The 26643-nt window shown below is 42.9% G+C and overlaps 1 protein-coding gene across 3 annotated transcripts in view; it reads left to right on the plus strand.

Moving 5' to 3' along the window:
• The window catches only part of LOC147023682 (echinoderm microtubule-associated protein-like 2), a 141517-nt gene that overhangs the window by 8777 nt on the left and 106097 nt on the right, over positions 1 to 26643 (plus strand). For 2 of the 3 annotated variants that reach the window (XM_085889394.1, XM_085889397.1), the window contains exon 2: positions 1705 to 1825. In XM_085889394.1, the coding sequence (XP_085745520.1) occupies positions 1705 to 1825 (121 nt within the window). Of the gene's footprint in view, positions 1 to 1470; positions 1614 to 1704; positions 1826 to 26643 lie in introns of those variants that run through there. The other variant, XM_085889395.1, reaches the window with a different exon arrangement.

Below are 26643 nucleotides of genomic sequence, written 5' to 3' on the forward strand. Positions count from 1 at the left end.
CTGTCACCATGTAAAAGGGGATGAGGCACCCTTAAAGAAGAATGCCAAGAGATGATCTTGAGTTTTGGTAGTTTTATTACATTCTATGCCCACGGGACGACCCTAAACACAAGAACTGGGTGACGCCTTCATGACAAATCCACCATTCATCCCCCATTTGCCACCTGGGAGGATGCCACTGGAACACGATGGACACTGATCCCAGCACTGAGCTTGTACACATGTACATGTTGCTCTGATATGAACACAATACAAACTCCTTTGAAAGCTATGGATGCTTCAATTTGAACGAGCAAAAACACCTGCATATACAATACACCAGGGTATATTGGCAATTCTTTTCATGCATTTCTTGCTCGACTTGGAGTGTATGGAACAGAAAGAAGGAGGATGTGTGAGAGAATGGTCCAAGTTGCATTGAAAGGCTCACTTTAGATCTGCAGGAAGTTTATGGAGGCAGGTCAATAAGAAGGTTGAGGTTGAAGTTGATTGGGTGATGGTTCTTTCAATCCCAAAAAGGGGTAGTGGCTGAGTGTGAAAGAGATATGGAGGTGTGTGTGTGTGTGTGTGTGTGTGTATGTGTGTGTGTGTGTGTGTGTGTGTGTGTGTGTGTGTGTGTGTGTGTGTGTGTGTGTGTGTGTGTGTGTGTGTGTGTGTGTGTGTGTGATTGATTTGTGTTGTACATACATACTGCATTGTGCATTGACTATTTGCAGCTCAACTTGTTGAGGCGATGATTTGATGTTTTTTGGCTTCAGAATTGGCATAAACTCCACATTTTTATTTTCATCTGCAATGTGATTCTTTTTCTGTACATCTGCAAAATGTATTTATATCAGCTCAGTTGGCGATGCAACATGGGGTGTTTTTTTTTTTTTTTTTACTAAATTCGTCAATGGTGAAATCTTCACCGTCTTCTGTTTCATGTGCTTCAATGAACTATCCTAACACGTTTCCTTGATCGGTGTGATGGACCTCGTGCCTCTTCGAGATTTTCATTGTGATATTAAAACCACAGAGACAACTTCAGCTATTCATTTGGGTGTGGTGGTGGTCGTATGGCAGCTTAGCTGCCGAGGTAGCTATCATTTCTTGAAGCGCGACTGTGTCGCTGATGCAGGTGCCCCTCTACCGATACACACACTGGAACTGGTGCTCATTTCGCCGACCTCGGAAGGATGACAGGCTGAGTCAACCCCTCTGGTGTATTAATTCGGTGGCCGACGGGGCTTGAACTCAGGACCCTAGGATCCCAAGCCACCACCCTAACCACTGAGCCAATTCCAGGCTACATTCATTTGGCTCATCTCTTTGACTTCCAAAAGGCCTGAAGGTTTCTCTTGTGCTGCAGAACCTATGGCGCCACCTTGAGGCTCCAGAGTGCATAATATATAAACGATGATCATTTCGAAGTTGTTTTTTTTTAAGCTGTACAGTATTTAAGTGTGGGATGCGTTCCAGCTCAGAATTTGGGTTTTCGGTTGAGTTTCGTGTCTTCATTGGGTTTTGTGTTATTCGTGATAGAAGAGACAGGCAGGGGAATAGAGGATGGAGGATGGTGAAAATGCAGGCTTACAAGACAGATGACAGAGAGTAAAATGAATAGACATGGAGTGAGTGAAGGAGTGACTGGAAAGGCTCATTTTGTATAAGTGTGTTGATGCGTCACACTTTTAGCCGCTCCCTCTCCCCTTCTATTTATAGGGCGAAGAGTTGCTCAGCCTCGCTCGAGCATTCTGTGAGCCGTTGCTGGTTGCGGGTTCAGTTTCCCTCCAAACTTTTCCGGCCATGGAGGCGGGTTCCCCCTCACTCAGCGCCGCGTCTGGTACGTTTCGCTTTTGCATCAGATGCCGTCAATGGTTTTTTTTTTAAGGAGTTTGTTTGATGACTCTTCTAGAATGTGTAACTCAGTTTCATTTCCAAGAGGTGAGGTGTCCGACTCGTACGTAAGTAAGCCTGAGACTCTGTCATTCATGCTTATCTTGCGTGTACCTTGTTTTTCTTTTCACACGTTCTCTTTCAGCTGATAGTTGCTGACCACCTGCGTTACCTTTACCTCTTGTTAAAGAACGTTTCAACTCGTCAGGAACAAACTCACTAAATGTATCTGCATGCACTAAAGGCGGGCTACTATTATTTTGCCATTTTGTATGGGTATGTATGACATACATATATATTTATATATGTATGTATGTTGGTGGACGCAATGATGAGCTGCTCCAGTGCATGCTCCCATACCTGACCTGACCTGAACCCCCGAGGGAGTCATTTTATGGACCTGTTTCTTTAACAGTATGTGCTCCTTCCTTGCTTGACACTCAGCATTTAAAAGGATAGAGCACGGACAAACTCTGGGAAGGCAATGGCAAACCACCCAGTATAACCCTTGTTAAATAACTGCTGAGGTTGCACCAATGTACTGTAAAGAGTATGGCACATTCAAAAAAAAAAAATATATATATATATATATATATATATATATATATATATATATATATATATATATATATATATATATACACTGGGCGTAGTGGCGTGCGCCTGTAATCCGGCGACTCTGAGGCTTGGGTTGGAGGATCGCTTGAGGAGGGGAGCTCTGCGCTGGGCCACGCTATCAGAGGGTGTAGGGCATCCCGGAATCATGGTGAAACCCAATCCTTATCCCTGTGTCGTAAGAGGCGACCAGCGTTGCGTTAGGAAGGGCATCCGGCGTAAAACCTGTGCCAAATCGGTATGCGGATCATAACGGATGATCCGCTGTGGCGACCCCTAACGGGAGCAGCCGAAAGACGAACAACAACAATATATGTATATGTATACAGGGAAGCTCGAAAGTTACTTTACCCCTGATAAATTTCTCGCACTTCCCTCCATCCCTTCTCCTCTGCCCTCGCCCATCGCCCGCTATGGTATGCGGAAACACTGACTCAGAAGAATGATTGAGCAGATACAATGACAAATTAATTATTGTAAGTACTGTACAATAAAACCTGTATATTAAAAGAGTTCAATAAAACTGCTTCACTGGGAAGGGGTAAAGTGACTTTCAGGCCACCCTGTATATATCAGATTTGCTGGCAATTATCAAGGTGCACGTGGGAATTCTGGCCTCATTTACCCGTCTTTATTTCCATCCTTTCTCATGCAACACTTTACCTTGCAAGCAGCACATGATTGCTGTTATACTCATTGTCTTGCTTCATTGAAAAGGTGGGGGGGGGGAGGGGAAAAATTATTTTCATCAAACATTAAGCGACCCAGGCAGAGAGCAGGACTGTTGGCAGCAACCACTGCACTTAAGATTTACCTGAATCAGTACATTTTTGTTACGGTTGGCCAAACCTTACTGGTTGGTCAGGGTTGTGATTTGAAAGCACATAACTCGCAGTAATCGTGTATTGCACATGAAATGAGAGTTTTTGTTCTCGCATTCCAACATTAATGCCAAAATGTCATTGAATGGGTGTACTGTCCAGATACGCACGAGAGGTATCAAATATGTTCTGCATATTAAGACACCTACGGTACCGTATTACCTTTGTTTTCACCTTCTTTAAATGAATCGTTCAATTAATTCCCGAATTATGTGCCTTCCCATCCATACAGGCAAAGTCTAGTTGATGTTATGTGCCCAATGTTGGTTTCCAGATGCGGGCGTGGGCTTCGCTTGCTTCGTGAAATATTTATAAGAGCTTTATGGCAATGTAAATGGCGCATTGCAGGGGCGCAAGACTGCAGGTTGGCACAGCTCCTGGAGAGTGGGCAGAGCATACATGGGCCAGGCCACAGTGATAGGTGCATGGGAATAGGGAAGATGTGTGCAGCACTACGCAATAAACAGCAAACAAAGTTGTACGAGATAAGACCAGATTGAATGGAAAAGACACAATATTGCATCATAATCTGCATCTTCGGAATGTCCAAGTGTGTGCATGCCCCCCCACCTCCCACGCCCTTCTCCAATGTGAAGAGTGTATTTAGGATCGATAAACTGAACAGGATCTGTTCCTCAATGTAGGAGCTATGGATTTACATGGACATCAATAAATCATCGCTGTAATTTAAATAACTTGGAGCATTGTGTTATCTCTCCACTAAATTGCAAGGTTCTGAAACACCAGTACTTACAAAAATGGCAAAACTTACAAAAATGGCAAACCCCAATCTCGTCATCACCATCTGGCTTGGCCATCATTGTGTTCAGGTGATTACATTATTCGATGGTTTTCGTCTAATGAGCATAGGATGTATTCAATGGCAGTCTTTTCTGAAAATTTCGACCTTATCTCACCCGACTCCTCTCCCACCTTTATTATGGCACTGACCATGATGTCCCACCATATTTGGAGCTGATGTTGCTTTCACAATCAAACCTTGTTTTGAGCATTCCGTGATTAATACATTGGTTACCCTTGGTATCCGAAGAAGGCCGAACTATCCTGAACTATTATATGAAACTTGAACTATCCTGGGAATTTATTTATAGTGCACAAGTGGCTGCCCAAGCAACCACACTCTGAGATAGCAAGCAGTGGAAACCTCATTTCAAGGAACCCGACAACAAGACCAGACTACTTGAACTTGTAATTTGTTCAGGATTCCGGTGATAGCTCACCTACTCTTTGTGAAGGACACCGTGGGATCTTTAATGTCCACCAACTATTACTATCAGCGGAACGACCCATTTAATGACCATTTTAGGGATGGCACACACATTTGATGAACCACCCCCCTGCCTGTGAAACACCAGGATGGCAGTTTATAGCCGGGTTGGGATTCAAACTTAGGCTGGACAGCTTTATCGGCTGATTGTGTGTGCCTGTAGGCCATCCTGCCATCTCAAGAAGTGATGTGCATTTACAGAAAAACGGTAGAGAGGGGAGGCAATGCTTATCCTGGTTGTATCTGTATTTTCTCTTTGAAGGCAATAACTTTGATGTCTTGTTATTATGTCATTGTTTTAGCACTCATGATGGTTGCAGCATGAGAATGTGTTCTCCCTGCTAAATGAGCATTTGATGTACCTGATGTGTTCATTTTGTTCACCTTGTGGATATTTACCATATAAAACACAATGTGTGTTTGTGTATTTGTTTGTGTGATGTCTTTCCCCCCTTCTAAAGGACGATTTAAGAAGGGATTTAAAGGCCAATCTTTTAACTTGACTGTGTGTTCAGTCTGGTCTATTTTTTTTCAGGATAAAAAAAACAAAATATATATTTCCCATTAAAGAGCAATTCCGTGTCTCCTTTTAGAAATGTAGACGGTGACTTGCAACCAGGCCTTAATGGCGGTGTACAGAAGCATTAAAATAAATAAATAAATATATACAAGGCGCAGGGAGGTGAAATTCGCTGCAAATGGTGTGTAACATGTGCAGAGTAAAATGAGCGTTCATTTACGTACGCGTGATGTCTAATCAAAGGGTGGACGATCTCCTTGTGAGCCAACGGCCATCCATATCCAGTGCCCAACTGTCTGCGGACATTGTCCTGCAGTTGCGTTACTTTTGTTTTTAATTTTTTTTCATGAGGAGGTTAGTGGCAGGACTTGCACTCTGGCCACCATAAAACCCTTCACTCCGCAAAACATACGAAAAGCAAAAAAAAATCTGAACACCCACTCCGTGGGAGTACCTCCAGTGCAGCTGCCCTCTGCAGGGCAGCACATTGGATGATGGGATTGGGGCAAAGCCTTTGGGACCCCCACTCTTTCATGATGGGAGGAAAACCATGGGGTAACCTTTGAGTGTGTCAGAGTGGTGCTGAGGTGTCATCCACCAAACGGTGGTCTCCTTTGATTAACCTGAGGCGGTCCCTTCGGGTGGGTGCCTGGAATGTCCTATCCCAAAGAGAGGTTTATCACCTGTCTCTGTTATCATATGAGCTCAAGCGTTTGGACATCGGTATTGCAGCAATCTCTGAGGTTCGGAGACCGAATTGCAGTGAGATCATAGCAGGTGGTTTCACCTACTTTTTGTCTGGTCGCACTGATGGTTACCACGCCCAAGGAGTTGCTGTAGCTGTGTCCAATAAGCTGACTTCAGTGATAATTGAGGTAACACCGGTCAACGAGCGTATTATGAGACTCAGGATTCGTGACTCCTTGGGTGTCATTTCCCTGGTCTCTGTATGTGCTCCTACTGAGGCGAGTGATCTCACCATAAAGGACGCATTCTATGCCACGCTCGAGTCTGTGGTTGATCAGTGTCCCAGGCGAGATACTCTTCCAGTCTTGGAAGATTTCAATGCATTAACTGGAACTGATAGGGATGGTTTTGAGGTGTGTGTTGGTCCCCATGGGTCTGGAACTGTGAACCAGAATGGCTCTAAGTTCCTTAACTTTGCAAGAAGTCATGGACTTCAGCTGGCTGGTTCATGCTTTCATTGCCCACAGGCTCATCACTGGACTTGGTATTCCAATGCTGGTGGTGTGGCAAAGGTGATTGAACATGTGCTCGTTGATGGTCGCTGGAGGATGGAGCTTAAATCCGGGAGAATGGTAACATCCCAGCCTCAGCTGGTTGTTGACAAGCTCAAGGCTGGTGGAAATGTGATACTCATGTTGTTGCATGCAGTTCTGTGCTCTGCCTGGAACACAGGCATCATCCCAACTGACTGGAAGAGGAGCCTTGTCCTTCTCTGGAAAGGGAAGGGTGATCGCCAGGACTGCAACAACTACTGAGGGGTGATGCTGCTCTCAGTGCTGGGCAAGATCTTTGCTCGGATAATTCTTGATAGAGTTCGCCTCCGTCTGCTTGAGCACCAGTGTCCAGAGCAGTCAGGCTTTGCACTAAAGAGGTCAACGATTGACCGTATCCTTGTTCTTCGGGTCCTCACTGAACACAGATGAGAGTTTCGGCAGGGGCTGCTTGCAGCCAATGTTGATCTCTGCAAAGTGTTCGATCCAGTGAATCGAGATGCCCTCTGGAAGATTCTTGGTCTTTGTGGGGTGCCACCAAAACTGATCAAGTCTTCAGGTCCTTGGTGCTTCCAGTATTGCTCTGTGGATGTGAAACTTGGACACTCACCAGGGATCTGAGACAGTGACTTAATTCCTTTGGTACCAGGTCTCTTCGGAGAATCCTTGGTTATCATTGGTCAGACAATGTGTCCAACTCGCGATTGCTGAGAGAGACTCAAATGAGATTTGTTACCTGCATAGTCCATGAGCGTCAGCTGCTGCTATACATGGACTATGCAGGACATGTGGCTCATTTTCCTGATGATGATCCTGCTCACCAGATTCTCTCAGCGAGGGAGCCTCATGAGTGGAGGAGGCCAATGGGCCGACCACGTGCCTCATTGCAGCAGGTTGATCAGCATCTCAAGGAGATGGTGATGTGCCAGGCATCTGCTTGGGGGATGGCCAGACGGAGGCCCCTGGAGTTTGGACATCGGTATTGCAGCACTCTGAGGTTCGGAGACCGTTGCTGTCGCTGTGTGGTATAGAAGGTCACGTGCTCGTTCCTCTTTGGCATGTACCTCCCTTACACCTGATTACTACTTCTGCATTTTTCTTGACATTGCCTTTTGTAAAGGGGGGGTGAGGGGGAGCAGAAAGTAGATGCAGTGATGTGCTGCTCTGGTGCATGCTTCCATACCTGACCTAACCTGATGTCGCATACATTTAGAAGATATAAACACATCTGACACTTGGCCGAGACTTCAGGCTCTGGCATGCTCACGAGGCCGTACCCTCAAAATGAAAGATCTCAGAAAATACAGAAAATGGGGTGACACTTGTTCATGTGGCGTTTTAAAATTATGCTTTTTCTTGCTGCAAAACATCATTTCTTCCAGTTTCTGAATATTTCGAATAAAATAATTCCAACCCGTCATTTTTGACGAGCTGTTATATTAGTTTAAAATATTATCCATTTTACTTTCATATTGTTTCTTTCCATTGTTCTGATGCTGGAAGCATTCCTTTATTCCATTGCTTTCCAGCTTTTTAATCGTGCAACGTGACTTCCGTTGTATATCAAATCATTTTGTTTTACCTGCAATGTTTGCACAGATAATACAAAGCGCCCCCCTCCCCCATTCCCCTTGTGGAGTAACCAGGAGAACATCCATCGAGGTGTTGGCATACCACGAGGGAAGCACGGAGAAACTGGTGTTTCAAAAGTTAACCCTTCATCTGAGCAAAAAGATGAAGGGTTCACGCCCCAAACGTCAGCCTCCCCAGCAGTTGATATACTTCAATCAATGCACTGCTGATTCTATCTATCGTCCCACCTGTCTGCCCACACAGCCTTCACCAGCACAACTAGTTCTTCATCATATCTAAGTGGTGTGCACTCGTACAAATCTCTCGGTTTGAATGTTTTCTCGCGTTTGTGTTGTGTCGCTTAGAAACCCGTCTCTCGCATTAATAACTACCTTCGCTGCTCGTGCTGGATCCCCCTTTGCACACACGCTGCCATGGCCACCTCCAATCCACATAATCCAACATAACTCCGCTAAGCTGGGAATTTGTGTGTGCTGCAAAAGCCTGGCGTAGACTTTCAAAAGTGTAACAAACCATCATGTTGAAATGGTAATAAACCAGGCACTAACTCTAACGCAGCGTGATCCTTATCCCTCCACAATTTGACAATGTAATTCACTGACGATGTAAAACACTGCACTTGTGCCGAGGTTTCACGTTGTTCGTTAGTGAACACTCGGGTTGGTGCTTTTATTTGTTGATTATAATTTTACACATTTCTTTCTCTTTGTTTCCTTTGATGGTGTCACATTGTGCTGTCACTTTCAGCACCATCCCAACATTGTACAGGGTGAGTCATAAGCCCCAGGAGTAATAATATATTACAGTAATACATTAATCCATTTATAGTTTGCTGAAATGCCTTTTTTCCCCTAAGATGAAGATTTCATTTTGACGGTGCTCGCTTTCCAAAAGGCTCCTCGAAGTCTTCGTGCACCTGTTTCATCGTCTTGTTTGTTTCTCCTCTCGTGGAGGAGACCGAAACCGAAACCGAACCGTGAACCGAAACACCACTGCTACCAGCCTCTCTTCCACTGTAAATGGACTGGTGTCTGCCATCGTGGATTCCAAATTCCATCGTGGACAAATCTTGGATTCCAATGACCTTGCTTATGATTGAACGTAAGCTGATAGGTCTCCAGTTAAGGGGATCGTTTTTTGCACCTTGTTTATGTAATGCAGTGATGTTGTCTGACTTCCAAGCAGTTGGAAACTGACCTCGGGCAAATGACAGGGTGAAGAGAGCAGAAAGAGGATGTGCAAGATCAGCAGAACAGGTCTTTAGGACATATTGTTGCGGGCCAGGTATCGGTTGCGGGCCAGGTATCGGTTGCGAGCACGACCGCTAGGTAAAGCAGTAGGGTCGACTCTACCGAACACCCGGAATTTAGATCGTACCTTTCGGAGTTTTCCGAAAGGTACGGGTCCCTTACAGGACCGTGAATTGTCAATAAATCGACCACGTGGGACAGGGTTATTTGCCAAACTTCAAAATACCTAGAGGCCCACGTGGCGAACTACCGAGTATTCACACCCTCGACAGCACTCGTACAGGACGAGCCTTATGCGTGCTCGACCCACACGTAACCCGAGCGGATGGTTACCGAAGTCCCGTTGGTCCAAATGTCTAAGTTGCTGCTTCCCAAATTTCCCAACATGCACAGTGTTAAACCAATGAAGAAAACACAGAAACGAGCTGAAACATTTAACAAATGGATATTTATTTACAACAGGTGGGGAGGGAACACACAAGAGCAGAGTTAAACCGACTATAAAGAAATGAAATCATGTAGAGCACAAGCACTTAACAGTTCCTACTTAAAGACGGGCCCACAGACAGACGCGCACCCAAAAGAAACGAAAGGGACCTTCCCGCCTCGTGCGGTCTTTGACGAGACGAGCAAACCAGACCGGCGTCGAGATGCGACCAGCCCGGTGCCAGCGAGATGCGTTCAGCCCAGCGCTCGAGCAGACCACACGCTCGAGCTGACGGAGAAGCAGACTCCAGCGACAGGACGAGATGAGAGCAGACGCTGGTGACAGGACGAGATCAATCTCCTCCGTTCATCCAAAAGTCACCAACCTTTCTCTCTAGGAGGGAGGGGCTTCTTCTTCTTGCCACTCGCCTCCCGATTGGACGAGGGGTTCTCACGCGACCCGTGGCGGCCTCCCCATTGGCTGAGGTACGCGTGCAGTGCTCACCTTCCGCTCATGGGCTGGAGCTTTGAGCCGAAGCGACGGAGGCTCCGCCCACCTCCTCGCCTTCGGCCGTGTACATAATGGTGCTGATGCTGAGTCAAACGGGGAGGATGAGACGCCCGCTCCTTGCCGATTGGCTAAGGAGGGACGCCATGCCTACATTAGACTCCGCCCACGCGCGCGCTTGCTGGTGAGCGCGCGAAGGATGCCGCGAGCAGAGTGTTGCTGTGAGAGCGAAGATGGTGTGGATGTAAAAATACTAACTATAAAAATAACTTGCAGCGCACGTACATTTAATTCCCATTAGACCCAGGGGATGGATTCTAACAAGAAACACACACTTACCGATATAACTGAGCTACGGGAGTCTGAATGTTGAGTGCAGTAAGCTTCCAGATTCGCAACAATATGAGATGATGCTGCTCGGTCCAGTTGCCGAATCAGTCAGGGGTTGCCAGAAACTTCTTCACCTCCTCAGGTGAAAAGACAATCCAGAAGCAGTTGGGTGCAACTGGGTTGGGTGGGATAGCTTTGGTTATCTCCGAAATTGGCTTTGAAACTTTGTTATAGTTGAGATGAATGCAGTGCGGCCGGTGTATTGCTTGGCTGGGTTTTTATGGTTCTTCCATCTCGACAGATGATGCCATCTCTTTCTTCCATTGCATCACAATGGCTGGACTTTACTTTGATGAACCAAATTCACTTTCCTAATTTCCTCGTTGGGCTTGATGCGATTGTGTGGGAAACTTCCTGTGGGGTACTTTACGTACATCCATACATCATACAACTTAACGTACATCCTGAGCCTTCCTTTGTCCTGTGGTGGCCATTTGGAACACTGTATGCTCTTTGCAGTTTTTGGCCACCGACATGTACCATTGACTTGTGCGGTGGAACCTTTATCATGTTATGATCCAAATGTTTAACTTCGTATTTCCAACCTGATTTCTGGATTCGTGATTCTTAACTTTGGAAATTAACTTTCAAAAGTTTTAATTTGGCCTTTTCGACTTTGGTTATTGGATTGGCAGTTTAAAAATATGGAAGGTCTCATGCTCGTTCCTCTTTGGCTTGTACCTCCTTCACACCCGATTACTACTTCTGCCTGCTTCTTGACGTTGCCTTTTGTAAAGTGATTTTTTTTTTGTTGATGTCTGTCATTAGACGGGAAATTTTCTGCTCTGCTTCGTGCTGTTTCCTTCAGCATTCCCTCCAGTGCACTTCCCTGTCTGAGTTCCACCATTGGCTCTCTTGAGTAGTGAAAGGAAACAGTATGTGAAACTTTAGTATTAATGCCCATAATCCACTGTGTGAGCAAGGTTGTCAAGCTTTTTTTTCTGACATGTTGTTTGCAATAAGTGTTTGTGTATGTGTATATATGTATATATATATATATATATATATATATATATATATATATATATATATATATATATATATATATATATATATATATATATATATATATATATATAAGCCTGGTGTTGGCGCAGTGGTTCGGGCAGCGGCTTGGGATCCAAAAGGTCCTGAGTTCAAGCCCCGTTGGGCCACTGAATTAATACACCAGGAGGTTGACTCAGCCTGTCGTCCTTCCGAGGTCGGCGAAATGAGTACCAGTGTACTGGGCCGGTGTATACCCCGGTTAAAATAGGTGTACCATATCCCTGTGTCGTAAGAGGCGACCAGGTTTGCGTCACGAAGGGCATCCGGCGTAAAACATGTGCCAAATCACTATGCGGATCATACGGATGATCCGTTGTGGCGACCCCTAACGGGAGCAGCCGAAAGAAGAAGATATATATATATATATATATATATATATATATATATATATATATATATATATATATATATATATATATATATATATATATATATATATATGAAGCAATTACTTGTGGTATTGGTAATTTTGAAGTATCGGGAAAGAAAGAGAGAGAGGGGGGGGGGGTTGCTTGGTACTGTCATAAAACTGTTCCACTGTTGAAAATGTTCGAATTGATGTGCACAAGATCATCCTTGAGTATGGATGCATGCGGCCTGTAATTTGGCACAACTAATGATAGGATGAGTCGTGTAGGCTTCTTCCCTTTATTCCTTCTGAAGCATAAATTTGTCTCACATTACATTTACCAAACTCTATTCACAAGAACCTTTCAGTTTAAAATGTGTTATTGTCGAATCTGTCAGTTTAACAAATGCATATCTGAGTGAGATTAAATCTAATTTGAAATGTAAATTTCATTTTCAGCTTCCCTGGCTTTGGGATGTTGCTGGGATGCTGATACAGTGACCTGTCCAATAAACTGCACCTGTTGAACTCAACATAGTTACATTTCCATTTTTGCCCACAAGGATATAGTGGAACCAGAAAATGGGAATAAAATTAAACTGGTCGATACAGCTGAGATGAGGCAAGCCTTCTTGCACCAATACCGGTGGCCATGGGCGTCGCTGGACATTGGCCCATGGGGCACGTGCCATGAATGTTTTTTTTTTTTTTTTGCTGTGCCCCAAATCTTTTTTTAACCACTTGGCTACAATAGGCCACTCTGTAACAATTAACCTATTTTATTTTTTTATTGTACACATGCCACTGTGCTGAATGTTTTATTGGGCTGGGAGGATCTGAAGTTTGAAGGGGCTTGGGGCCCAAATCTTTGTGGAAGCTTCCAGATGCCCTCGTCTCCCTCCCCCAAATTCTTTTCAAGCACCTCTGATGTGCTCTTCCTCGAATATTTATAAGCTGAGTGCTCACCGACATCACCCAAAGTGGTTAATGATTTTCACAATTGGATTAATTGCATCAAGTTGATCATAGATAGCGGCAAACGTTCGGAAGCTTACAGGTAGCCCTTCTGACTTGAAATGAAGTTCCGAATCATTAAGTTTTGATAAGTTCTAAGAATTTGCAATGAGGTTCTGAAAATATTCTGAAGCTGATAGTAACCCTTCTCATTTACAATGGTTATTTATTTGTTTATTTATTTATTTATTTTTAGTTTTTCCATTCAAGAAAAACTTGTTTGCAAAGGATTTTTTTGGAGATCTCGTGTAGCATGTACACTGTTCTGGGATCTTTATTTTGACTGCAAACTTCAGCTGCATCATGGGCAAGGGTTTGCCAAAACGGCCTCCGCCTGATGTTTGTGAATCGAGGCAGGCCTGTGAGCTTTGATTTCCTTTTCTGGTGACTTTACCAACCATACTGTACATGCACTTGCTCAGAAATGAAACCGAAACTCAAAGTATCAGCTGCTTTACTCAGAGGTTTGGACGTACCAATCAGCCATTGGATAAAGAACGTGCCAGAGATTACATTAGGTTGTTTGTCGTTGCACATGGGCAAAGTTTGTAACGGGCAATTTTATGCGTAGGAATGTAAATAATCAGGCCAGGTAAACTATGAGTCTGTGTTGATTATTTCAAAATAAATATACAAGGCAACTTATGCAGAGGAAGAGACGATCGAGTTTACCTTATCTCTCTGGAATCCACAACCAATCAATCATTGGATTTAACATCTTTTAATAATATCTCCCATCGACCTAATTTATATATTTGGTTTAACTGACATTATTGCTTTCACAAATTATGAATCCCATTTGTTAACAGGTATCATCAATCACTCTACCAAATCTTATTGGAGCTGTTACAACTTCCAAAGTATCTCAGAGGTAGTATACATCACCTCAACTGTCTACTCTGGGTTTTCTTACTGACTACGACTTGTCACCTGGTGCTATGCAGACAACACCAATGTATTTTTGAACAGACCATTCACCAGAAAGAACATTAAGCTAATAAAAATTCTCTTGTACCACTCACTTGCAAATGTCAGATTTGCTGAGTTGAGTTATTTTACACTTTAATTATTTTAAAGTGACTTGTTTTGCTGGTAATAATGTACAGATATCAAATTTCTGCCTCATGGTCTGCAGTGTTACTTATGGCTATTTATTTATTTATTTATTTATTTATTCATGTGTGGCCTGTAACTGCTTAACTGCATAATTTTATGGGGGCATAGCTGTGCTACTGATGCAATGCCCCCCCCCCTCCCGTTACCAGTAAGCTGGTATTCATTTTGACGACCTCAAAAGGATGACAGGCTGAGTCAACCCACTTGGTGTTAATTCAATGGTAGGTGCTTGATCTTAATCCAGCCACCTTCACCGTTGAGCCAACATGAAGCTTACATGTGGATAAGATAACACCTCTTTTCAAGGATAGCACTCGCCCGATGTCCAGAGACTATAATGAGCAGGTTCTGTGTGGCCATATGCTAGGGGTCCAAAAGTCTACCCTTTGGAAATATACCACAGGATTTTATTACATCTATTTTTTTTATCCATATGGGACAGCTTGATAAATCACCCCTCTGAAAGATTGTCTATTCCACAATATAACACTTCCTACTAATAGTAATATGGTAACAAAGTTGTTTTTTTTTGGTAATAAATTTTCTCATCAATCAAACCCAGAAACATGGTACAGATCAGTTCACTATCAACTGCTGCACACTTCCCTCCATTCCCTCCCCCATGTCATGTAAAGAGAAGCTATTTGCTCCATATAATGCCAAGAGTGATAAATATTCCTGTATCAGAAAAACATGAATGGACTAGAAAGAGCAGCCATAGATTGCAGACCCTCCCAGGACTTGGTTTGTGGAGTTTTAAGTCTGGTGTTGACTTGGTTAGAGTGGCTGGCTTGGGATGTTAGGGTCCTGAGTTTGAGACTCATTGGCTGCTGAGTTAATGCCAGGTGGGGTTGACTCAGCCTGTCATTCTTCCGAGGTTGGCGAAAAGGGTATCGGTGTGCTGGTATAGGGGCACAGCATCAGCGGCACAGTCACGCCCCAACAAAATAAAATAATGGCTACCCGGCAGTCAAGCTGCCTGCCATACTCAATAATAATGAGAAGTGGGGTTTTATAGTACGTACTTCATAGACGTACTCGCATTCTAATTGAACGTACTTTATCGAGGAACTTGGTTGAAAAAAGATAACGTGTAATACTGGCTACCACCAGGTGGCATCTGTGGCCTATGTTAGCACATTATGTACAGACAGACAAACAAACTGACTCCGATGCCACACCCTCTCCTCTGGCACAGGGAAAAATATTGTTATAGAAATGACTACTAGTGGTTAACATTGCATTCCATAGCATAGTTTATCCCCTTAGTAAATGTAACTGAGTTATCGTGATGTTAGATATGTGTCGATTTGTCGAGACCAGGGGTTCTCAACCAGGGTGAATTTCCCCCCCCCCCCCTTGGGGGGAATTTTAGGGTTTCAGGTGGGAATTGGGATCACATATTGACACTCAAACTGTTGGAATATTGATCTTTCTACAACCTACAATTCTACAGATTTTACTTAATCTACAGGACATCACACTTTATTGAATAAGGTGTGATGTCCTGTAGATTATGTACAATCTGTAGAATTGTAGGTTGTTTTTTAATTTAATCTGTGACATTCAATAAAGTTTCTTCAATGTCACAGATTAAAGTAAAAATAAAGATAAATATTTCACTTTTTTATCTGTGGAAATATTCCATTTATAGTTATCTTTGACTTATAATTGTTTTTTATTCACAGAATTTGGAGCCCATCATGAGTGTCAAAAAAAGAGGGTACGATGATTCATATATTCAATATGGATTCATATCCATCATCATCAATGGAGAAGAAAGGCCTCAATGTGTTATTTGTAGCAAAGCTTTGTCAAATAATTCTATGAAACCAACAAAGTTGAAGCAACATTTGCAGAAGGTTCATCCTCAACACAAGGACAAGGACAAAAGACTTTTTGAACGTCATGGGAATGCTCTCAAAAATATGAAGCTGGATTCAATAGGGGCATTCCAACAAATGAACCAAAAGGTTATTGAAGCTTCTTATGTCATAGCACTGGAGATAGCAAAGCAGAAAAAAACCACATGCAATTGAGGAAACTTTGTTCAAACCTTGCGCTCTCAAAATGGTGGAAATGGATTGGAGAAAAAAACTTGCAGCAGTTTCACTATCAAGCAGTACTGTTCAAAGGAGGATCAGTGACATGGCCATTGACATCAAGGATCAAGTTGTTCAGGAGATCATGTCTGCAGCATTTGGCGTATTTTCAATTCAACTTGATGAATCGACTGATGTGGCATCGTGCTCCCAGTCGCTGGTGTTTGCAAGATATGTTCACTCAGGTTCATTTAAAGAGGAGTTTCTCTTTTGTTCTCTTGAAACAGCTACCAATGCCTTAGATATTTTGGAAAAGGTTTCATCTTCTTTTGAATCGGAAAATCTTTTGTGGGATAATGTCTGTGGGTACTGTACAGATGGAGCACCAGCTATGTTCGGGACAAAATCTGGATTTCAAGTTTGTGTGAAAAAGCGAGCTCCAAAAGTGAAAGGCATTCATTGTATGATCCATCGTCAGGCACTGGCCTCAAAAACACTTCAAGCTCCACAAGGGAAGGTTTTGGATCAAACAATTCAAATTGTGAATTTTGTCAAAGGAGGAGCTCTCATCTCACGACTTTTCAAACAGTTATGTGTTGACATGGATGCAGGCCATCATTTGCTTCTTTTCCACACAAATGTTCGATGGCTTTCAAGAGGAAATGTTATTGAGCAAGTATTTGAGCTTAGAGATGAGCTCAAATTATCTTTTGAAGTTCAGGGTAAGATGGAATTTTTTGCCTGGCTGGATAATGAGGAATGGATCATGCAACTTGCCTATTTGGTTGACATTTTTGAGTAGCTGAATAAACTGAATCTTCAGATGCAAGGAAGGAATACAAACATCATAAAATACATGTATTCCTTGAAAGCTTTCATGAGCAAGCTGGAAAATTGGAAAAGAAAGGGCAAGATCAAAAATGTTGTAATGTTTGAGAAATTGTCATCAATTCTTGTTGCTGGTGGTGAAGACCAAGTGCTTCCAGAATTTGAAAAAAATGAAATTTTGCAGTATTTGACAGCACTGGAAAATGAATTCAGCCGATATTTTCCTGAACTCGGTGATGAGTTGGATTTAGTGTGAAATCCATTTAAATTGTCAGTTGAAAAAGTTCCTGATGATTGTCAAGATGAATTTCTGGAGCTGATGACTGATTCGGGAGAAAGAGATATGTTCGATGGGAAATCAATCACAGAATTTTGGCCCTTGATGTGCGATTCCTACCCAAAAGTGGCAGAAAGAGCTATCCATGCATTGCTTCCATTTGGGTCGACATATCTTTGTGAGTCAGGCATCCAAGAATTAGCAAAAAAAAAACAATCACAGGTTTCTCATTGACTGTAATCTTCATCAAAATAAAATGAATTACAATACCCTGGCATTCTATTGAACTTTTTGTTTATTGAAGTATGCTTCAGTAACTTTAGTCTGTTCAGTAATTAGTTATGAATATCAAAATAACTCCTTTTATTCAAGTTTTAAAATCTATCAACATTTTCTATTGCTATTAAATTTGTAAAACTCCACTATAAAAATAATCCAAGTAAAGGTCTATGTACGAATACAGAAAAAATAAAAGATTTTCAATATTATTTGGAATGCACCTTTTGAGTCAGACAATCTTGGAAAGGGGGGAATGACATTCTGACATATGGTGAAAAGGTTGCATTGGGCAAAAAAGGTTGAGAACCACTGGTCTAGACAGACAATGTACACCCTCCCTAATGTACAAGAAATAGACAAAAAAAGGAAACACCTGAGTAAATGAAGGACACCAGGTATATTGAAAGTAATGGCTTCCACACATATGGAGCTCATGTTTTGATTAAGCAAATAACATCCCAGCATGCTTAGGGTCATGTATAAAAATGCTGCACAGGCCTGGTTGCCTAAAATTATGGCGAGCATGGCTGTAAGAGGAGACATCAGTGACATTGAAAGAAGAGTTTATTGTCGGGGTGTGTTTGGCAGGAGCTTCAATGACAAAGACTGCTCAATTTGCTTCTTCTTCTTCTTATGTATGGCAGCTTGGCTGCTGGGTAGCTTTCATTTTGTTGGGGTAGCGTTGGGTAGCGACTATGTTGCTGATGCTGTGCCCCTATACCAATACACTGGTACTCATTTCACCAACCTCAGAAGTATGACAGGCTGAATCAACCCCACCTGGTGTTAATTCAGTGGAAAATGGGGCTCAAACTCAGCACCCTAAGATCCTAAGCCAACACCAGGCTTAGCTCAAGTTGCAACGTTGTTTGAGATGATGTCGGCACAGAACTCTGAGGGAAAGACATCATCAGCAAAGAGCAACAGTGGGCGGAAGTGCATACTCCATGATCGTGATATCTGTGCATTAATTTGAAGTGCAAGGCAAAGCAGGTGAGCAACTGCAGATCAATTGACTGTAAATTTCATCCTGGTGTGTGAGCAGCTAGTTTCATCAAAAACGGTCTACCGAGATCTCCACAGAGCGGGATACCATAGTCGGGTTGCAGTGCACAAATGCTCATCACACCTGATGATGCACGTTTGTGAGTCCAATGGCGCAAAGAGCACAGGCAATGGACTTCCGAGCAGCGGAGAAATGTGATATAGTCAGATTAATCACCCTTCACGATGTTCTTGACAAACGGATGAGTACACGTGTGGCGCCAACCTAAATAACTCTACAACCCTGAGTGCTTGGTTCCAACAATGAAGGGTTCTGGAAGTTCTGTAATCTGTGGCACATTTTACTGGTGTGTTTTGGGTGACGTCTTTCCTTTAAAAGGCAAGGTCAATGCCAATCACTACTTAATGGCACTGGGTGATCATCTCCACCCCATGCTGCAGCATTTCGTTCCTGCCGGGAGGGGTGTCTTCCAGGATCGCAATGCCCCCATCCACAGAGCACTTGTAGTCTCCCAATGGTTTGATGAGCATGACACTGATGTTATTCCTATATCATGGCCTTCTCAGTCACCAGATCTGAACCCAATCGAGCATTTATGGGATATTCTGGAACGATGCCTGAGACAATGCTCTCCACCTCCATCAAACAGGTTTGAGTTGATTGACTTTCTCATGGAAGAATGGTACTGTGTCCATATGCTGGTGGATTCTATGCCACGGCACATGCAGGCCGTACTGACCGCCCATGGTTGCCCAAAGCCCTATTAAGTGACTTTACATTGGTGTTTCCATTTTTTTTTGGTCCACTGCCTTTATTTGTTGAAAACCGCCAACCCTTTGTGCCTTTATTTAATGTTCTACCCTCTGTAATCTGTCTTTTATGTCCTTTTATATTGTCTGGGTAGGCCGTGGGATGCTAGTCTTCATGGGAAAACCATGCTCCAGCCATCCTAAGAAAGGGGGATAGTCGTCCCGAGTTGACAAGTAGAAATCCTCCACCCACCAAATGGACCCTCAGACCAATGTGTAGGGGCACAGTACGTCATGGGTGAGGTGGGGGCCAGAGGCTATCAAGGCAGGTGCACCGGGCGGAATGGGGGAAATGCCCAGGACCCACATCATGGAAGGCTGCGTGTCAGGATTGCAGAGCTGTGCACCAGAGCCATACCCCCACCCAGCCAGCTACGCCTCTCCACCTCCTCAAGAGTGCTTGAACTACGTACCGACAGACCTGCTGCAAGAACGGTTACAAGCTGCCACCAGCATTGGTTCCTGTCAGACGCAGAAAGGGTATTTCTTGTCTTGTCGATCCCTTACTGTTGTCTTGCATGGAATGAATGGGGCCCGATAAGATAGAATAATTAAGGCTCTTACTGACCGTTAGTGGGTGGTATCAGTGGAGGGTAAGGAATTTTATAGTTGACCTCATTGTAATTACGACTCTTTGTAATTCCATCCCCCATGTGCCTTGAATATTAAATATACATTCATTTTCCTGACCTTACAAGGATGACTGGTTGAATCAACCAACTTGGTGTTATTTACTGGCACGACAGAGGCTCAACTCTGGACCCAAACATCTTAAGCCAGCCGCCTTAACCATTAAGCTCCACACCAGCTTGAGGTATCGTGGAATATCTGTCAATTAATGTCCTTCTTTCAAGAGTATACTCGTTGTGAAGCAGGCTTTAAAGTTGATGTTCTACCATACCTCTGACTCTTCAATACAATTACTGATACGATTTATTTATTTATTTATTTTACTCATTTGCATTAATAATATCTTTTTTTATTGTATTTTTAATATTCTTTCCTTGTAATTTTTTATTTGTATAATTGTTGTGTTTAAACAGTAACATCATTTCTGCTGAGTCATGTGACTACCAATGATCACTCCATTTGAGGAGTAACCACCCTGGTATGACTCATTATTACAATGTTGCTATTTCGATAAGCTGAGTAGTCATAATAGCTGCTGCAGATTCACCCCCCCCCCAAAAAAAAACAAAAAAAACCTTAAGTTCCTGAACCTAACGAGTCGAAGCCGCGATAATGTCAGCACTTAACTGATGACCCAGCCAGCCTTAACTGATGACTGAAAAGAGATTGCCATCATTTTTATCAGAAAGAAAATTAGTAAAGCTGGGAAAATACACCTGTAAAGGAAATAGAACGCACAACCAAACAATGAGATTGTCTCGTAGATATAGGCTCAGGTCTGCCAATTTCACTACAGAGTGGTGGTCTTCTTCTGTGATGTTACATGATGCATTTATTGCCAAGTGTTCATGTACACTTCAAGGGAGGGTGAGGTGAAGAAGTATATGCCGCCAACTATTTTTGGGTATGATGTTGTGAATTCTGACATCTACAATATTTGGTGGATCGCAAAAAGAGTAACAAAATTAGCTTTTTCTTTTCATTTTGTTAGTTTCAGGCAAGATCACATGATCTCTGCTCTCATGACTGTTTTGATTTTTTGGGCTTTTTTAATCCTTCTGATTTAGCCTGCACAAGCACTACCTGGGAGAAATGCAATCAAAACTAGAACAGCACTCGGAACAGCACATACCTCTGGCAGGCTGAACAATTTACATTTTTTATCCCACTGATCGGCCGGATCTGCATCCTGACCATTCGTCCTTGTTGCACACCAAAATTGAATCAATTCGACCTTTTAATACACCCAACCTGTCCACCATGTTTCATCTGTATCTGCCCATACCTTTGTGAGATGTCCTGCTAGATGTCGATTTTGGCCCTATCACTCAATGGTGAAGAATCATTTGAAATATTCTCGTATCTGAATTCAGATTGGAATCTTCACCAAAATCAAATCAATTCGCCCTTGTCACACACCAAACTTGTCAACATGCCTGGTGTTGGTGTAATGGTTAGGGTGGTGGGCATGGGATCCTAGGGTCCTAAGTTCAAATCCTGCTGTCATTGAATTAATACCAGGTGGGGTTGACTCAGACTGTCATCCTTCTGAGGTCGGTATTATGAGTACCAGCTTGCTGGGATGATTGAGCCATTCGAGTATCCTATGTCGGAGTGGCGACCCATCCAGGATTGTGCCCAATAGCCCAGGAGACTGTTTCAGCAGCACCGACGCTCTGTACAGCGTATGGTCCCATTGGGTGGATGGAACCTCTCAACCAAGTTTCATTTGAATCCGTCCACAACTTCTTGAGATGTCCTGCTCACAGACAGACAGGGTTGAAAACATAACCTCGGTCCACGTTCACTGGCGGAGGTAACTACAACGTATTCGAAAGAGGCAATAAAAGGAGAGGTCGATGTCCTGCCACATTGTATCTGCTGAAAGTGCAACAAACATGTTAAAAACTCCAGGCTATATTTGCATAACTTTCTTTTTGTGGATCAGTTTGAACCTCTCCTTTTGTTGATGTCATCTTTTTCCAATACTATCTGTAGCTCATGTTTTGCTGTCAGTATATCAATGCAATGCTGACTTGGACATTTTATTTATACTGCTGTTATAATTAGCCATCACTGCTGTCATTCTCCTCATGTCCAAATGTAAATAACTACTATGTTTTGCCAGTAGCTGTGTATACTCTGATTTAATAAAATATAAGTTTTAAATAAACATCTTTTTAATGTAAAAGGATGTAGGGATGGTTTGGCAAAAAGTATGTAAACAAGGTTGGGATGGTCACAAGAAATGATCATGTGGAACCATCCCTACATCTTTGAATAATAGTTGTGCCTGCAAATGACACAAAACTTTGGGTCTCTCACTCTCTCACCGTAGGCAGGTTGGTGGTGTTTCTGTCTTCTCCTGTCTCCTCTCCGGCCTTGCCCCCCCCTGCTCTATCTGTGAGCTGTCCCCGTTATATTTCCTCAGGGCACTCAAGGTCTGCCACAAAAAACCCCTTCTGGTAAAAGTACCAAATTCAAGAATCACTGCTCACCTTCACTCTTTCATTCCTTTTTTTTCCAGATCTGGAACAAACTCCCACACTCTCTTCAATCCCATTCTTCCCTCCAGGTCTTCAAAACAGCTGTTCACCACCATCTCATGTCTTCCCCCATCCAAAATATTGATCTTTTCTACTCCCGTTAATCCACCCCAAACCCACCTCTTTCAAATTCCATTTTCCTTTCTGAAAGTCCCTGTCGTGTCCATCTTTTTTACCCCATGTACACCGCCTCATCCCTCTCCCTTCCGCAGATCTCCTAATGTCGCTGTTCCCCACTAGTTTTTGCTTTCCTTTCCTGCCCCTCTTGTCTCCTGCCTTGTTATATGTTGTGTGTTCACTCTTATACGAGCTTCGACATGGTATACAAAAAAAAATATCTCTATTTGGTTAGCTTAATCTGTTGTGTGTTTTGTTCTTTAACTGTTTAATATTTCACTGGTTACATTCATACATGATTACCATTAACATACACTATCATTGCAAATGGACGGAGGGATAGACAGGCAACAACCATTACTTAGATAAAGATGTAAGGATGATTTCACATGATAATTTATTGTGACCATCCCTACCTTGTTTAAATACTTTTTGGCATACCATCCCTGCATCCTTTTACATTTTAAAAATGTTTTTTATGCATTTGCTGATGAAGTCGTCAGAGGCATTATGCTTTTGGGTAATATGTCCATTCGTGCGTCAGCGGGTTGATGTTGTCTTCGACTGGTACTCCAGCCTCTCGATCAAAGCTGGGGAGCGAGAGAAACGAGGAACATCTGCAGCCTTAGAGGTGACAATCCAAGGGTCAGCCACTCCTATTCCAAAGCAGTGGATCAAATACATTGGAAATGTAGAAAACAAAGTCAACTTGTGTGCCTTCTTGGCAGACACATGGTGCCACATGGGGTAGACACTCTGCTTGATGGTCAACACCTTGTCATCGGTGGTGGTTTCAAGAACCCGCAGAAGTCTGTGCGAGTCATCAGAGGGCACTGCGAAGAACTGGTTCCCCTCAAGTCAGATCATGAAGAGGCAGACACATGAATATTGCTACATGCAAAATATGCCTCATAATCACAACAGGATTGTGATTCAATCACCTGACACAGATGTGGCTGTCCTCTGCACCACACACTACAGAAAACTCCAGTGTCGGGAGCTGTGTTTTCGGACTGGAATCAAGGATAAAGCTAGGTATATTCCTATCCACAGCTTGGCACACAAACTAGGACCTGAGCTGTGTAATGCTTTACTCTGCTTCCACGCACTCGCTGGGTGCGATTCAAACAGTGCACTCTCAGGACTCGGCAAGAAAAAGGGTTTCAATGTCTTACTTGACAGTAAAGAGCATCAGACCAGTCTGGGACAGCTTGGAGAAGAACCCGAGCTCAGCAACAGCACTTCAGAAGCGTGCGAAGCCTTCATATGTGCAATGTACTCAACAACCAAGGTGGCTGGGAGTAAAGTGAATAATGTGAGATACCGGCAGTTCTATCAAAAGGGACAAAGAAATGAAAATCTCCACCTTACATTCAACAGCTTACAGCAACATATGAAGCGAGGAAATTACCAGGCCTATGTATGGAAGAGAGCATTGGAGCCTACACAGAGCCTTCCACCAGCAGCTGGACATGGCTGGAAAATTCAGGATGGGGCCCTGCAGCCTGTGCTCATGACCAAAGATCCAGCACCATGGGGTCTTCCGGAGCTGACTGTCTGTCACTGCAAGAAGTCTCTATGTCGCCGAGCCGACTGCACATGCAGAACCAACCACATGCCATGCACAGAAGCATGTGCATTTATGGCCGAAGAAACTTGTGAAAATCCAAGAACAATCTTTGAATCCAGTGGTGAAGAAGACGCTGATTAAAAGTTACAACAGATGATATCTTCACGCTTCCATGGCGAATGTGATTCCTTGTTGCCAGACACAAATATTACAAACCGCTCTGACGAATGTGCTTCTGTGTTGTCATGCACAACTATTATGATTCGCTCTCACTAATGTGCTTCTGTGTTGTCATGCACAGCTCCCAGTATCGACCATGATAACTATTATCATCCACTATGATGAATGAGTAGCTTCCGTGCTGCCAGAGACAACTATTATACTTGGCTTTCACTATTGTACTTCTGTGTTTCCAAAGACAACTATTATACTCGGCTTTCACTATTGTACTTCCGTGTTTCCAAAGACAACTATTATACTCGGCTTTCACTATTGTACTTCCGTGTTTCCAAAGACAACTATTATTCTCGGCTCTGATGTATGTGCTTCCGTGTTGCTATACACTAGTAAAAGACGAACGCTAAAAATAACAGTTGCCGTTTTCTTTATGCGTGCCTCTGTATGTATATGAATTTCTGCAGAACAATACTTTCTTAAGCGTTTGATTTCCAAAATGTATACATACCAGTAGTAATTGAGAAACACCGTTCACCTTCATATGAGAACACAATTAAAAATGTCAAAGTTTGAATTAGTGTGATATTTTAGTTTTGCTGATGCCATGGCAAAGGCCATTTTCAAATAACTGTACATACTCTGAAAGAGAATTATAATACGAAGCCAATGATACCTCAATATTGAAAATTGGTTGAGTCTAGACAAAGATATTCACGCTTACGTTACCCCTCCCCTAAATTTTGCGAGCCCACAGTGACCCTCTTGGTAAGTACACTTGGTATGTATAATGGCCTGTAGAATTTTAATGATACCACAATTTGAAACCACATACTACCTGGAGGTGTTCTATAGGGTCTATTCTACCACTCTGTCAAGTCAAACCTTTTCTGTAGGGAGTGTTGAACGATTTCATTTTTTTCAGGTCCTTGCTCCTGGACTATAATAACAGAATAGTGTACCAAAGCATCCTGTATCTTCATGTGAAAATCAACTGTTCCACAAATGTGCACCTTTAAACAAAGAACGATGACAATAGTATAAAAGCAGAGTATGACCAAAACCAAGTCAGTCCTCCAAGAAACTTGATGCCACCCTTGGGAACAGGCTTGCACTGGCACGTCATGCACACATTTCTGTGTTTCAAGGTAGGACAAACATACAGCATTAGCTTGTTGTATATGTAGATCGTTGTTGTGATGTTTGGCTTTGGATCACTTTTGAGTCTTTTGATTGCATGCACAAACTTACATTTTAATCTTTTGTACACATCATGGTGGCTTGCCATAGTTTACCTGTCCCATTTCATAAACGACACAAAATGTGCTTTAAATTCTCCAAACAAAGGAGGAGTTAATTCTTCTAGCAGCAACAGAGAACACTCATTTAGGTTTTCAATTGTTAAGAAACCGCCAACCTCAAACTTTATGAACTCGATTGCAAATCGTGCTGTACTATCATCCTTTTTAATGTCGAAAATTTGACTTGTGTTCCACTCTACTAACGTGTTGCACTGATGATTTGTTCTGGATCATCCTCATGGATCACATTGATTTTATTAATGGAACAAAGATCGATGGCCGAGGCTGCGTGAATGTGTAGCTTGTTTGGCGAGCCTCCATATTGCATTTATTTCTTTATTCTGCACACCTAACGGCCTCCATAATGGCCTCCAAGTTTATAAGGATGATGGTACACACTATGTCACAATGAATTATTTTCTCTGCACATTTGCTTGTTTTGAGTGCACGTGTTATTTCGTTCTCTTTCATTAGCTGCTCCTCGAGATGGATCCACATATTGAGAACTCGTTAAGGTACACACGGCCAGACGAGCTCTGCAAAGCAACTTGCTGTCCGGGAAGTATTGAAGGGGAAATAATCCCACATTGTTCCTTTCGCTCACACTCTATGCCTTTCACAATGGGTTAACCTGATCACATGACATCGCCTTGTACGTTGTCATGACAGTGGTCACGTGGGCTGCAGGAATTATTCCTCCTCTTCCTACTCTTTAATTTCTCCCTACACGTTGCTGTGGTGACATCTATGTGTGAATGTGGAGGGTGTAGAAGAAAGGGTTATTTAAGGTGGGGAGGAGAGGGGTGCGGAATGAGGAATAAGAGATGGATAAGGTGTTTATTAATCACTTTTATTTCTGCAAATAATTTTAACCTTCTACATACCAGTCCATTTGACACACATATGCCATGAACTGCATTTTGGTGGAGTTGCAGTACATGGCATGAGGGA

The sequence above is a fragment of the Eptatretus burgeri genome, chromosome 7 (assembly GCF_056783735.1).
Source record: "Eptatretus burgeri isolate ZD-2024b chromosome 7, Ebu_testis_v1, whole genome shotgun sequence".
Lineage (NCBI taxonomy): Eukaryota > Metazoa > Chordata > Myxini > Myxiniformes > Myxinidae > Eptatretus > Eptatretus burgeri.